At 48.6% G+C, this 15981-nt stretch overlaps 1 protein-coding gene across 1 annotated transcript; it reads right to left on the bottom strand.

Annotated features, from left to right (window-relative positions):
* Positions 1–4637: 4637 nt before the first annotated feature.
* On the bottom strand, positions 4638–5552 carry LOC122127836 (olfactory receptor 13G1-like). Its single transcript, XM_042702152.1, has one exon. The coding sequence runs from the start codon at positions 5550–5552 to the stop codon at positions 4638–4640; it is 915 nt and encodes a 304-aa protein (XP_042558086.1).
* Positions 5553–15981: the final 10429 nt, after the last annotated feature.

Here is a 15981-nt window from a genome sequence, read left to right as displayed (position 1 = left end):
ATCAAACTGGAGGCTTGTTATGGAATCCTCAAAATTGCAAATGGCCATGAACTCTGCCTGAGAGCCAGCTGCCCCCAGGTTGGAAGAAGAACACAGCTTCCCTTAGCGCGCCCTTCCTGTCCCACGCCACTGGAGCTGCATTCCTGTATTTCTATTTTCTGTGTGTTTTGTTTTGGATTACTTTACATGTACTCACCCCATCTTTACTTCTCTGATTCATTATTAACCCTATCCGGGAGCCACTTCAAGAGTTTACATTTGCTCTTATCATGTTTATTTCTCTACTGCATTACCATCTGCTCCATCATTATAAACATATTTCACTTAAAGTTCTTGAAGATCATTATAATACCTACTTTAAGGTAATTATTTGAACATCTTGGTCAATTCAACGATTGTCAGTTGTTTTCTGTATGTGGTTCACATTTTTCTAGTAGCATTTATTGTTAGACATCATGAATGGATATACCATAAGCTCCTCTAAGAAAGGTGAATTGTGTTCTGGTAGACAGTCAGATCGAGGGGCGATCTAAGGAAATGTAGTTTTACATTTTGTTAAGGGCTTAATGAGATGTTTTGTTAACATTTGATCTTAGTCCAGAGGCAAATGCCCTAGTCTTGTGACACAGTCTGGTGAGGGCGTGTGGGCTTCTGTGGCTGCTCTTGTGACGCAGTGCGGTGAGGGAGTGTGGGCTTCTGTGGCTGCAGAGAAGCTCATGGGGTGACTGCCAAGCCCCTCTCATGTGGCTTTCAAACTCAGTTTCTCTCAGGGGAGGAGGCAGATGAAACATCTGTGGGCTCTTTGTGCCTTCCAGAAGTATCTTGGCCTTTTGTTTTTGAATTCTTATCTTTTATGGAGAGTGTGTCCGTCAATGTCCCGATCCTGGGCCCATAGTTCCTTGTGTTCTCTGGAACATTTATGTTTCATTTCCACTTTCACTGCTGGCCATAGTCTCTGTCCTCAGATGCCAGAACCAACAGGCTTGTGGCCTGAAGATGTCCGCTAGCAGCCATGCACCCTAGCAATCACAGAATTCACTCAGAGGAAAAGTCTGTTTAATGACTGAAATATTATTTCTTTCTTTCTTATTCTTTACTTTATTTCGGTAGCACTCTTGAACCATGCCCCAGCTGAGGACTCAAATCTTTTCTTTTAATTGAACATTAGTTTTATTGTTGAATATATAGCCAGAAATGTAAAGTATAAATTCTGTCAATCAGAACTGTACCTATGTATTTTTAATTTTTTATTAAGTAATTGCCCAAAGGGGTTTTGCTTTCAGAAGCCAGGTGATAAGTACAATGCATCTTGATCAATAGCTCCCTTCCATCGCTCTCCCTACCGTCCCACCTCATCCCTACCCTCAAGTTCTGTAATTCAGTTTTACATAAAGTACATTGAATATAATGACCACATGGTCTCCTTCCACACGAGGAACTCAAATCTTTAAGGCTTACAACCTCTTGAGTTTCTGACTTGTTCTGATCACTGTCCAGTATCTGATAAGTTCTGGGTTTCAAAGATCAATTTTTAGAAAAAAATATTTTGATGTCAGTCCTGGAACTTGAGCTCAGGATCTGGGTGCTATCCCTGAGGGCTTTTGCTCAAGTGCTCTATCATCTGAGCCACAGCTCTACTTCCTAGAAATTTTCGTGTTTTTCTTATAAAGATTCATGAGCTATAGAAAGAGACCCTTCTCTTTAAATTTCCTTCCATAAAAATTCTCTAAAATACTGAGCCGTGTGCCAGTGGCTCACAGCTGTAATCCTAGCCACTCAGGAGGCTGAGATCTGAGGATCACAGTTCAAAGCCAGCCAAGGCAGGAAAGGCAGTGAGACTGTTATCTCCAATAAACCACCAGAAAACCAGAAGTGGTGCTATAGCTCAAGAGGTAGAGTACTCGCCTTGAGCTGAAGAGATGAGGGACAGCACCCAGGCCCAGAGTTCAAGACCCATGACTGACAAAAAAAAAAAATTCTGCCTACATTTTACTTTAAAGAAGAAAGACAGTAGAGCTTCCTGATGATCTGATTATGGGACTTGGGGGCAAGAGGTTACCCAAGGTTGTGGTAAAGTCTGAGGCCAATTAGTTGCAAGCCCCAGCAATGAGGAAACATAAAGCCTCGGTCAAAAGTTGGTTTTAAAAAACTGCAGTGCAACAGTGAGATGTACACGTCGTTGTGTTGAAAAAAGAACTTTACAACTCTGGCGGGGGGGGGGGGGGGGGGATATGGGAAGCGATGGGAAGGGGAGGAAACAAAGGAGGAGGCAACAATGCTTGATAAGAAATGTACTCATTACCTTGACCATGTAATTGTAACCCCTCTGTATGGTATTTTCACACACACACACACACACACACACAAAACAACTCTGCAGTGAGCTGTGCATTGGGGGCTCATGCCTGTCATCCTATTCACTCAGGAGCTGAAATCTGAGGATCACAGTTCAAAGCCAGCCTGGGCAGGAAAATCTGTGAGATTCTTACTCCCAATAAAATACTAGGAAAAGTAGGAAGTAGCACTGTGGTACAAGTGGTAGAGCATTAGCCTTGAGCACAAAGAGGGTTAGGGACAGTACCTAGGCCCTGAGTTCAAGCTCCAGGACTGGCCAAAAAACAAAAAAAAGAAAGAACAACAAAAAACCCTGCAGTAATTCATCTGACTCAGACTGAAAATTCACATGTGACTCCACACAAATAAAATTCAGTGTATATATATAAGTAAACACAGAGACAGAACATTAAGAACACCAGAATATCAAGAAAGACTATCGCTGCATGAATTTCAAGTATTTTGCTTTTTAAAAAGGATAATTATATTAGAATAAAATACATACTTACCAGGAAGAATTCTATGGTTCTTCTTCGAGGATTTGAGACACGGGGAACAAGAGCAACCAGGAGTGCATGTCAGTCAGGAATCTGGGCCACCTTGGGGATTCCCTAGGCTCTGGGGCCCATGCTTGAATGGACCCACTGGGCCCAGGGTGCCCTCCACTGCTGGGGTTTGTAGAGCTGGCTCTCACAGTATCTTGCCTTGCATTTCATCTCTAAGAGCACATCCAACAGCAATTCTTTCTGGCATCAGAGGACCAACGGCAGGCATGTGAACACATTTATGAGTCAGGTTGAGTCTAGAACCACCATCATCAAGACTCCACCACCATTTGGAGCAAGGCCCTTGTGCTAGACTCAACTGTAAATGCTTCCGTTCACGTCACCCAAACCCTCACCCTACTTCTCACAGGAACAGGGAACAGGACTCATATCGGGGGATAGAAAATGGTCAAAGTTCCTTTGCCAACCATGTCACTAGCCTTGGCCTGTTGTTTCCCAAACTAAGGAACTAATTGGCAGAATAATCATCACACCATTCATTTATTATGGCAGTGCCTTAGACGTACCTGGTGCAAAGATGAAAAGAACAAGATGCTCTCTTCACCAGCAAGAGGCTACAGTCTAGTCTACAGTGCAGAAAAAAGCCTCTATTAGGAGAAGGCAATACAAACGAACACAGAAAAGACAGACAAACCAACATGGAGGGGACATAAAAGCCATCAGGGGAAAAACATTCATGTCGACAGGAAAGGGACATACAAGCCAACATGGAGGGGAGAGACAGCACAACATAAAGGAGACAAGACAGTCAACGCTGATAGAAGAGACAGGTCAACAGGGAACTGAAAGTCACATCAACTAGAAAATAATGGACAAGTCAACGTGGAGGGGATAGCCCAGTCAACATCCAGGGACAAGGACGAGCCAACATGGGGGAACAAATGTGCCAAAACAGAAGCCAAAGAGTTCCACAGATCCCCTCTAGAATACGGCTCAGGCCAGGAAAAGGGGCTGGGGTGATGGCCAGAGTCCCTGCATCTTGGGAAGATTTGTCCCAAGAAGCTGGCTGCCTCTCTCTAGGGACCTCTTGCAGTCTCCATCCTGGCCACTTCTCTCAACCACACATGCTCACACACCCTGACCTAATCCTGCTCAGAAGAAATTCCAAAGAGCCTAATTTCCAGGGCTCTTCCTGGTACACGGAAGTTCCTACACCCAGAGCCACAAGTGGTCAGGAAGTGGCCGGCTGGCACTGTTGTGCACTAGACAAGGGAAGAAAGAAGCCGTCCTGGTCACTCACACGCCCACAGCATGCCTGCATAGTAGATGTTCAAAGGCACTGTTAGAATGTCACCTTCAATGTACTACAGCCTGGAAACAAACCATTCTCAGAGACTGTGCTTATAGAGAGAGCTGTCCTCCTGAAGCCCAGTCTCCTTCTTCCTCAGCTTTCTAGCTCATCTGCCAGCTGTAGCTCAGACAAAGGCCCCTATGACCACAAACCCACGAGCCCTGCATTAAGGGAAGACAGAGCAGGGGGCTGTGGAAAGGGATACACTACGCTGGATGATATCTAGTATTCACTTAGCCCTTGAGTTCAGTCTCTGGATCACTATGGATCCTCCAGGACATTCCCTGGTCACCCAGTTAAATGGGCTGGGGGAAAAGATGCGTTGCCACAGTGAGTATCAGCGTGTTACGGCTGTCTCTGAACAGAATGTGTTCTGTGGAACAGGACCGGTTCAGCCAGCACAGAGCCCCCAATGAGACAGAGTAGGGAGCTGGTGCCATGCAGGCTCAGCTGCAGGACAGAAGTCTCCTGAGTGCAACTTTGACGTCTTTGTTCCTCAGGGTGTAGATGAGGGGATTCAGGGTGGGTGCCACAGAGGTGTAGATGACAGATACCACCTTGTCCCTTTGCAGTGAGTAGCTGGACGCAGGGCGGATGTAGGTATAGATGACCGTGGAGTAATACATGGTGACTACCAGTAGGTGTGCGGAGCAAGTGGAGAAGGCACGCCGCTTGCCCTCTGCTGAGCGGATGCGCAGAATGCTGGCCACAATGAGGCCATAGGAGAGCATAATCACAGAGAAGTTTCCCACGGCCAGGATCACGTCGGCGGCGAAGGCCATGGCCTCGTTGAGGCCCGTGGGGGCACAGGAGAGCTTCAGGAGCGGGGGGATCTCACAGAAGAAGTGCTCAACCACGTTGGAGCCACAGAATGGCAGGCGCATCGTGAGGCTAGTATTCACACAAGTGTTGGTCAGGCTGATGGCCCACACAGCAGCCGCCAGGAGCGTGCGGGCTCGGGCGCCCATCCGTGCGCTATAGTGCAGGGGCCAGCAGATGGCCACGTAGCAGTCATAGGCCATTGCAGAGAAGAGCAGCAGCTCTGCCCCCATGGACCACGTGAAGAAGAAAAGCTGGGCCATGCAGCCCCCCCAGGAGATGGTCCTCCTGGCCACCATGCAGCCCAGCAGCTTGGGCAGGATGGTGGAGGTGCAGAGAATGTCCACTGCAGCCAGGTTGGTCAGAAAGAAGTACATGGATGTTTGCAGGGCTGGGCTGGCACTGACCAGCACCACAATGAGCAGGTTTCCCAAGAGGGCAGCAATGTAGAGGCCGAGGAAACCGACGAAGAGCAGTGGTCGCAGGTGAGGAGCTTCTGAGAATCCCAGGATGAGGAACTCAGTGACCAGAGTCTGATTCATCCCAGGGCTGGTGTGTGACCCAAGCAAGCTTGGGCCGCTGCTCTGTCTTGGTGGCTCCATCAGGAGCTGGAGAGAAAACAAACCAGTTTCAGCTGGTTCTACAGAGCCTGCTCCACGTGTGACCCATTCAGAGACAACATTTCAAGCACTATGATGAGAGAAAAACAGAGGCTGGGCCACCACATATTGCAGGAAGAGTCACCATTTAGGGAATGAGACCTCCCCCACTCTTGCTCTCAGGATGCCGAGACAGCAAAATATTCGTGATTCACTTCATGTAGTTGGGCAGTCCGGCCCAAAGAGCCCTAAGCATGGGCTCTGCCCTGGGGTGTGGGTCTCCAGGGAAACTCCAGGGGCCTGAGTTCTAGCTCTTGAGAAATTGCAAAAGATGTGTTTGTTAACCAAACAAGCAGTGAGGAACGGCCCTTCACCTCCTCCCTAACAGCACTGCGTGTCTGGGAGCGTGAGCAGTGAGGAACGGTCCCTCACCTCCCCTCACCTCCCCGCTAACAGCACTGCGTGTCTGGGAGCGTGCGCAGTGAGGCACGGCCCCTCACCTCCCCTCACCACCCCGCTAACAGCACTGCGTGTCTGGGATTGTGAGCAGTGAGGCACGGCCCCTCACCTCCCCGCTAACAGCACTGAGTGTCTGGGAGTATGCGCAGTGAGGAACGGCCCCTCACCTCCCCACTAACAGCACTGCGTGTCCGGGAGCGTGCGCAGTGAGGCACGGCCCCTCACCTCCCCTCACCTCCCCGCTAACAGCACTGCGTGTCTGGGAGCGTGCGCAGTGAGGCATGGCCCCTCACCTCCCCGCTAACAGCACTGAGTGTCTGGGAGTATGCGCAGTGAGGAACGGCCCCTCACCTCCCCACTAACAGCACTGCGTGTCTGGGAGCGTGCGCAGTGAGGCACGGCCCCTCACCTCCCCTCACCTCCCCGCTAACAGCACTGCGTGTCTGGGAGCGTGCGCAGTGAGGCACGGCCCCTCACCTCCCCTCACCTCCCCGCTAACAGCACTGAGTGTCTGGGAGCGTGCGCAGTGAGGCACGGCCCCTCACCTCCCCTCACCTCCCCGCTAACAGCACTGCGTGTCTGGGATTGTGAGCAGTGAGGCACGGCCCCTCACCTCCCCGCTAACAGCACTGAGTGTCTGGGAGCGTGAGCAGTGAGGCACGGCCCCTCACCTCCCCTCACCTCCCCACTAACAGCACTGCGTGTCTGGGAGCGTGCGCAGTGAGGCACGGCCCCTCACCTCCCCTCACCTCCCCGCTAACAGCACTGCGTGTCTGGGAGCGTGCGCAGTGAGGCATGGTCCCTCACCTCCCCTCACCTCCCCGCTAACAGCACTGCGTGTCTGGGAGCGTGAGCAGTGAGGCACGGCCCCTCACCTCCCCGCTAACAGCACTGCGTGTCTGGGAGCGTGCGCAGTGAGGCACGGCCCCTCACCTCCCCTCACCTCCCCGCTAACAGCACTGCGTGTCTGGGAGCATGCGCAGTGAGGCACGGCCCCTCACCTCCCCGCTAACAGCACTGCGTGTCTGGGATTGTGAGCAGTGAGGCACGGCCCCTCACCTCCCCTCACCTCCCCGCTAACAGCACTGCGTGTCTGGGAGCGTGAGCAGTGAGGCACGGCCCCTCACCTCCCCGCTAACAGCACTGCGTGTCTGGGAGCGTGCGCAGTGAGGCACGGCCCCTCACCTCCCCGCTAACAGCACTGCGTGTCTGGGAGCGTGCGCAGTGAGGCACGGCCCCTCACCTCCCCTCACCTCCCCGCTAACAGCACTGCGTGTCTGGGAGCGTGCGCAGTGAGGCACGGCCCCTCACCTCCTCTAATGCGCTCAGCCAGATCAGCCACGACCTATGCACTAACTATTGGACGTGGTGGGTGCGACTGGATGTGGCAGCGCGAGGCTGTCTGTGGGGTGTGGGGCAGGGCTGAGCTTCAACTCCAGACCCTCTGCCCTGCGGGTGCAGCTCACTCACCTCCACGGCAAGGCTCACTTGGCCTGACCGACTTTCCAGCTGGAGCCAGAGGCCCTCCAGATAAACTTTAAACAGTGTCAGCTCAGGCCCGTGTGTGCCAGCTTCAAAATCATGAGATGAGAGCATGTGGCTTGGCTTTGAACACAAATTATGACTAGGCTTGGGGATACTAATATTTGCTTAGAATTTCCCATTTGTAAATATCTAAGTAGATCATACGCATTTATAATTTCGTTGTCAGATGTTTTGTAAACCTGGGGATGAAGCAAACTATTTTCTAGTTGGCTTAGTTCTCATCTCTCCTCCTCTGTCTGCTTCAATATCTGGGGGTTTGTGGCCTTCACTATTACAAGGACACGGCCCTGAAAGAGTGGCCAGAGAGCCACAGACCATGTCACCTCAGGGTGAGCCTGCAGCCATGGAAGGTGCTGAAGGGTTTCTATATGGAAGTTACACTGAAGGGGTGGAGAGACAGAAAGAAAGACAGGGAAGCAAAAGGTGAGAGACAGAGACAAAGAGATAGAAACAGAGACAGGAAGATGTAGAGATAGCGGAGCACACAGAGAGAGAGAGAGACAGAAGACAGACACACAGACTGGGAGAGAGACAGAGAACCTCATGGATAGAGGCAGACGCAGAGAGAGAGAGACAGGGATTGAAGCAGAGAGATGGTCAGAGAGACAGAAGTAGAGAGAGACCGAGAGTCGTAGTAAAGTAGGGATAAGGAAAAATAGAGTGTCAGAGACAAACACCAACTGAGTTGCAGAGAGAGACTCTGAGAGAAAGAGAGACAGAAACAGAAAGATAAATACAGAGAGACAGGGACAGAGGGAGAGACAAGGATAACACAGAGTCAAAGGCAGAAAGACAGACACTGAGAGTCAGAGACAAGAGTCAGGAAGAGGGAAGGGCAGAATGAGTTAGAAAAAGAGAGAGGATGCATGAACCAAGAAGGGGCTTTATGCTACAACGTGTGGAAGTTTCCCATTGCCCTTCTCCATACTACAGAGCTTCTGTCCCCAGAAAGGACAGCCAAAGGAACCCCATAGATCTTAGTCACGACCCCCATTCCCGAATTATTGTTCCTTGTTTTCAAACATATATATACAGACTCAAAAGCCCATTACAGCTGGTGCTTACAAAAGATGGTGGGAGACTTCCCAGAGGCCTCTCAGGAAACTTGCTTCTTGCTCTCCTTAAAGAAGTTTAGTCATCAGCTGTTATTAGTGAATGAAATTGGTTTAAAAGGAGGGAAGTACATAGATAGCAGAGGTGAAGGAAAGTGGCCTGGGGTTAGCACCACGGGCCAGGTACTGTCTGTAATCGTCAGATTGGCTCTGAGGGACCAGTTAAGCAGAAACCCCCTGGCCTCTTGGGAAGGGCCCTCGTGAGAGCTGGCCAGTGGCTCAGGACAGATCATTACCTCCCAGGAGTTCCAGGCCCTGGCACAACTGGGAAGGGCTGGTGCTCTGCCCTGCTGCCCAGGGACTGGGTCTCCAGCAGCCGTGTGAGGGAGGACTCAGGGAGTGACAGGCCGGGCATGGAGTGGAGACGTGTTCATGCCCTGCGCCAGCGAGCTACCCAGACACAAGTTCTGCTCAAGGCCGCCAAGGCCTTTATTCCAGACACAAGCCCACAAAAGGTCAGCATCTGACCACAGCACGGCTGCGTGCGGGCTGTGTTCCCTGGCTCCAGACCTCAGAGTGGTTAATAGCCCCTCAGGCCATGCTGCTGCCTGGGCACAATGGGTTATCTTTAAGTTTCCACTGTTGGCACTTCACGAATGCTTGCAGAGATCAGGACCAGGTGTGAGATTGCCACCTTTGCCCGCCAGCAGCTCCCCTGCTGGCAGCTCGCCCGCCTCTCTCTCTCGCCCTTGCCTTCTTTGAAACTTACCTCAGCTCCTGAGGAACATGCGCACTGAAGCTAGTGCCCCTGACCCGCACGGACCATTCCACATGGGGCACAATCATCAGTGAATCAATCAGAAGCCTGCCAGGCCCAGGCCAGCCTCGGATGCAATGATAGCCAGCCATAACCACGCACTAGGCAAGGTTGGCCCAGTGTGGGAGAGGCCACACTGTCTCTGCAGGACCTGTGCCCATACTCAACCCCCCTGTGCCTTCATGTAAGGACAGAGCTTCAGCGACCCAGGCTGTGCTGCTACACGAGGAGTATAAGGATGAACCCAACTGCGTGAGGGTCTGACTGGCCTGGATGAGGGATGGAAGCCCAGTGCCTGGCAGTGCCAGCCCAATGCATCCACGCTCCCCATGGGATTGGGTGGGCCAGGGTGTTGCCTGAAACCACGTCTACGCTTGACTCCTTCCCTAACTTGTTTTCTTAGAGCCCTCCAATAAGTCACTTACACTCAGCCCTTGTTTCAGAAACAGCCTGCCAAAGGTGCTGGTGGTGATGGATGTGTGTCCAGGAGGAAAACCTGGTAATTCAAGAAGAGACCAATGCCCATGGAAGCTCGTGCCGTGGCATCCGTGGCATGGGGAGGACGAGCTCCTTAGCCACCTCCACCCAGCCGCGGGGTGCTGCACAGCTCCTCAGAGTGAACCCCGGTGTATCTACAGGCCAGCACCGAAGGGAAGCCGTTCAAAGACAGGCATTCAAAGCGATTGTCCTGATACTTATTTTATTGGGCTTTGACTTAGTCCTTCTAAAGAATGATACTGTCTCTATAGAGTCTATTATACCTCAGTTAATTAATTTATAACCGCTTGCACACCACCCAGTGTGTTTACTTATAGTTTTGTAGACACATTCTTGCTCCCACAAATGAGGAAAACCATGCAGTCCATGTTTCTCTAGGTCTGGCTGACTTCACTTAATATAATTTTTTCCAGGTCTTTCCATTGCCTTGTAATTGGTACAGTATCCTTTTCTTCTGATGGATGAGTAGAATTCCATCATATATACACACCACATTGTCTTGATCCATTTATCCATGAAGGGGCATGTGGGCTGATTCCATACCTTGGCTATGGCAAACAATGCTGCAGTGAACATGGTTGTGCTGATAGCTTTAGTATATCCGTTTCTGCTCTACTGGATAAATGCCCAGAAGTGTGATTGCTGGGTCATAGGGTTGTTCTATGTTTAGTTTTTTGTTTGTTTGTTTCCTGCTTGTTTGGAGTTTTGTTGGTCATGGGCCTTGAACTCAGCCTGAGTACTGTCCCTCAACTCTTCAGCTCAAGGCGAGTGCTCTACCACTTGAGCCATAGCATCACTTCCAGTTTTTGCTTTTCCTGTCCAGGCTGGCTTTGAACCACAATCCTCAGATCTCAGCCTCCTGAGTAGCTAGGATTATAGGCGTGAGTCACCGGTGCCTGGCTATGTTTAGGTTTTTAAGGAACCTCTATACTGCTTTCCAAAGTGGTTGAACAAGTCTATATTTCCACCAACAGTATCATAGAGTTTCCTTTTGGCAGCAAGAAGGGGTGGGGGAGGGAGGAAGGAGAGAGAGGTAGAAGAATGAATGGGGAAAATGAATAGAATGCAGGCAAGGATGCATTGTATACACCACAGAATTGAGAAAAATAAGGGAAGGCGGGGTGAAGACGTTGAAGGATGGCACACAATGCATTGTGTTCATAATTGCTTTGTTAAATGGCAAAGGCATTCCATACGTCATCTACAAATTAAGAAAGGGGAGGGGAGGGGGTTGGTGGGGGGGGGGGGGGTTGGCAAGGACTGACACTGATCCGAGGCACTGTGTCCATAAACTGCCTCGTTCAACGCCAACTTCTTTGTACAACCACTTAAAGAGAATAAAAATATTCAAAACGAAACCAAAGTGATTATCCTCCCCACTTTTACCGTCTCCCTCCCTGGCATTGTCTGTTGCTCTGTCCCTTTTGGGGAAGAGGTGGTGACTGTCACTCAGGACCTAGCACCTTCTCACTTTTCTTCTCTGACTTTGGCTATAGGCAAAAGCTGGCATCTGTGGTCCTGAAGCATCACACAGATTTGCGGCAATCCCTGGGCTCCCACAGAAGTCACACTCATAGTCTGTTGTCAGCACCAAAGTTCTCCAGACGAGCACATGCATGCTGCTCTTGCAGCAAGTGAGAACACTGAGGACCAGCATTCTGCATTCTGCTCAGCACCAGTGAGACAGACATGCTCTCCAAAGGCCTGCATCCTGCTGCGGGAGGCATTATTCGCTCAGCTGGTATGTATTATGTGCCTTCTGCCATACTGGGTATGGTTGTTAAGGTTGAGATACAGCAGTAAGACAAACAGATGGATTAGTAAAAAGTTAATTAGTAAGTCGGGCACCGGTGGCTCACGCCTGTAGTACTAGCTACTCAGGAAGCTGAGATCTGAGGATTGGTTTGAAGTCAGCCTGGGCCAAAAAGTCCCCATAACACTCATCTCCAATTAACTACTCAAGAGCCAGAAGTGTCGCTGTGGTTCAAGCGGTAGAGCGCTAGCCTTGAGCACCAAGAGGCTCAGGGAAAGCACTCAGGCCCTGAGTTCAAGCCCCACAACTGACAATAAAAGAAATTAATTAAAATTTAAATAAATAAAAAATGACATATAAAAAAGTAAGTAAAAAGTTAGTAAATAGAAGGTCTGAGAATTACTCATGATCTCAAGAGGACAAACTAAATTACGTGTTGTGAATATCAGAGGAACTCTTTCTGATAAGGGTATAATACCAGTACGGCATTTTGTCTGAGACCTGGGTGTCAAGGTTAGAAACAAGTGAGCATAGCAGGCATTTGACTATTGGAAGGCGGTCAGGTCTGGGAGTAGGGGGGGGGGGGAATGAGCGGAGAGGGGAACTGAGCCACCGGGGGGGGGGGGGGGGGGGGAGGAATGAGCGGGGAGGGGAACTGAGCCACGTGTGTATTTGACTATTGGAAGGCAGTCAGGTCGGGAGTAGGGAGGGGGGGAATGAGCGGAGAGGGGAACTGAGCCACATGTATATTGGTGGAAGCAGCATAAGGTGGACTCGATTCAGGATATGAAAGGAATCAGTTCTAGGTTTTGTCGTTGCTTTATCTTGCTTTGTATTACATCTCCAGTCTCAAAGGTATTCCCAACTCCACCAACCAAGCAAAGGTCCAACTGAGACTCAGTGTGGACCCAACAAATCAGCTTGAATGTGTGCTCCTCACAACGGAGGCCTTTGGGAGTACTCAGGAGAAGCCCACCACTGTGTCGCTGCATGACCACCCAGGCAGCCCTGGCGTTGGAGGAAAGTCACTGTCCTGAGCAGCACCAAGGTACTCTTCCCTGCACAGTTCATAGTCGCCACCTATCAGAAAGGGCTTGTACTGCTTGGACGCACTCTCTCAGAGAGCTGCCCACCGGGGTCTTGCCTCTCTGGCAGCCACATCCCGAAGGCTTTGCAGCAGCACCCACAGCCAGCCACACGCCCAGGCTGCATCTAGAGGGAAACAGCTCTGGGTCTGGCCCAGAAGAAATGAGCACCAAATACATGAGGGGGCCACAGGCGGAACTGGAGCTCCTTTCATCTAAAATTTTATTGAGAAACAGTTGAAGTTTCCATTTTTCTCGCTACATTTACATATATTACATCTTATATATCTTACACATACACATCTGGTTCATTGTTGAATTGTTGGTCTTCTCACTGATGCCATCTCTTTTATACCTAAGTGTAAGTAAAATAGAAACTTACCACAGGAGATGTGCAAATTGAAATGTAGAAATGCAAGTAAAAGGGCAAGACAATATGGTTCCTCCAAACCTCATGACAATTCAGTATCCAAATCCACAGATGCTGAATTGGCTGGAAAGCCAGAAAAGAATTCAAAAGCCTACTCTTTAGTAGCAACTCTTTAGAAGTGCTTTAAAATAGAAATATGTAAAATAAGGGTGTTGTTCATAAAATAAAGGCATTTTATTATGGTATTTATAACATGTATATAATATACTTGAATCAAGTATATCTGTATTTCTTTCTTAGCCACCCTGCCTTCTAAATGGCTTTTGATGGGTTTCCTTGTGCTGTTTTTACTGGTGTGTATTTCAATACCAATCACCTCTTGTTACCCTCCTCTTTCTCTCTCCTTCCCACAAGCCTACTTTTTAAATGATCACTGACCTCAAATGGGGATCAAACTAACTTAGAAAATCGATTCAAGAACTAGACAAGAAAGTCAACAACAGATTAGAAATTTTGCAAGGAAACTGAAATTGTGGGGGGAAAAAAACAGAAATTTTGGACACAAAAAGTGAAATAAAGAAAATAAAAGACATAGTAGACAACATCATCATCAGACAAGATCCAGCAAAAGAGATCAGGGTCCAGAAGGCTGTGGGTTGGAGTCAACCCAGGCAGAAAAGTTCCCAAGACTCCATCTTAAAATAACCAACCTAGCCAGGCCCACACCTGCCATCCTAGCTATTCAGGAGGCTGAGATCAGAGGATCACGGTTTAAAGCCAGCCCTGGTAGGAAAGTCTGTGAGACTCATCTCTAATAAACCACTAGAAAACTGGAAGTGGTGCTGTGGCTCAAGTGGTAGAGCGCTTGCTTTGAGCTGAAGAGTGCAGGGACAGCGCTCAGGCCCAGAGTTCAAGTCCCACAACTGGCAAAAATAAATAAATAAATAAATAAAAAATAACCAAGCTAGAGGAATGGCTCAACAAGGAGATTTCCAGCCATGCAAGCAAGCCAAGTAAGCATACGGTCAAGTTCAAACCCCAGTACTGGCTAAAGAAAGAAAGAAATCAACCAACTAACAACCATGACCACAACCTTCAAGAACATTGAGATCTGATTCTAAATTGTGTTATAAAGGAGGAACTAAAATGCACAGGAAGAAAATGATTTAATAAAACCATAGCAGATGTTTCCCCAAATCTTGGGAAAGATATAGACACCCATATGAAGAAGGTATTTTAAACTCCAAATAAACATGACCACAGAAGAAATTCAGCAGAGAATATAATGATTAAAATGTCAATACTAAAGAAAACAAAGAAGCCAGGCACCAGTGGCTCACGCCTGTCATCCTAGCTACTCAGGAGGCTGAGATCTAAGGATCACTGTTCAAAGCCAACCCGGGCAGGAAAGTCCATGAGACTTTCCAATAAACCACCAGAAAACCAGAAGTGGCACTGTGGCTCAAGTGGTAGAGCGCCAGCCTTGAGCTGAATTGCTGAGGAACAGTGCCCAGGCCCAGAGTTCAGGCCCCACAACTGACAAAAAAGAAAAAAGAAAAGAAAAAGAAAACAAAGAAACTATACTAAAAACACAAAGACAAAAATGCCAGCATATACATCCAGATATACAATAGTCTTATGAACACTTATGAACACTCAGACCACCCAGCACAAATTCTAAAAACCAAGAGAGCATGGAAAACATATGTTAAGCTCTGAAAAGAATTCTACCAACCAATAATACTATATCCAGCAAAGTTTTCCTTCAATTTTGATGGAGAAATTAAGACATTGCAGGATAAGAACAAGCTAAAGAAATTCATGTCTACCAACCCTGCTTTACAGAAGATGTTTAAGCTAATACTATACCCAGAAGAGGAAGAAAGACAGTTTCAAGTTCAAGAGTTCAAAAAAGAATAAAATCCAGAAGACTAGATGAACATATGAGACCTAGAAAATTATCCAACATATTAAACAGAGCAAACCAGCAAAATCCAAAGATGAATGATGATAAAAGAAAAGTCAACACTCTAACTTGGGAAAATATTAAAAATAGAACCACAGGAAAGAGTAAATATTTCTCAATCATAACTGTAAATGCAAATGTTCTTAATTCTCCAGTCAAAAGACACGCATTGGCTGGGTGCTGATGGTTCACACCTATAATCCCAGCCACTCGGGAGGCTGAGATCTAAGGGCTGTGACTCTAAACCAGATGGGGCAGGGAGCCCATGAGACTCTTATCTCCAAATAACGACCAAAAAAGCCAGAAGTGAAGTTGTGGCTCAAGTGATAGGAGTGCTATCCTGAGCAAAAAAAGCTGAGGGATAGCACCCTGTCCCCGAGTCCAAGCCCCAGGACTGGCACACACGCACGTGTGCACACACACACACACACACAGACTGACTGAATTAAAGACTAGGATACCATGAGCTGTGTACAAGATACCTCCATGTGAAAGAATGGAAAACAGCATAACAAGCAAGAAGGAGCAGCTACTCTCAGACAAGCAGGTATCATTAGCAGAGCATTCTCAAGTAGCTACACCAATGGGATGAGTTGAGAAAAGAGGCACAGATGCAGATACACATTCAGATGCTACTGGCAAACAGTTACAATTGATGAGGAGTATATTACAGCCTAGACAAAATCACCTTTGAAAGAAGGAGAGAAGGAAGTCTCCTAAAACGCCATGAATACAGCACTAAGAGACCTGGGTAGAAGGTAAGACACACAATACTGAGAAAGCTGAGGCGGACCCACAGAGCTAATGCTGCAGAAGCTTCAGTCGAA

This window comes from Dipodomys spectabilis, unplaced genomic scaffold (genome assembly GCF_019054845.1).
Source record: "Dipodomys spectabilis isolate Male_0828 unplaced genomic scaffold, ASM1905484v1 ptg000313l, whole genome shotgun sequence".
NCBI lineage: Eukaryota > Metazoa > Chordata > Mammalia > Rodentia > Heteromyidae > Dipodomys > Dipodomys spectabilis.
Note: the sequence above shows the minus strand (reverse complement) of the source record. Positions and strands in the feature narration are given on the sequence as shown.

Bases quoted from the DNA above. Each gene is read 5' to 3' on its own strand.
- LOC122127836 (XM_042702152.1), bottom strand. From the start codon at position 5,552: ATGAATCAGACTCTGGTCACTGAGTTCCTCATCCTGGGATTCTCAGAA.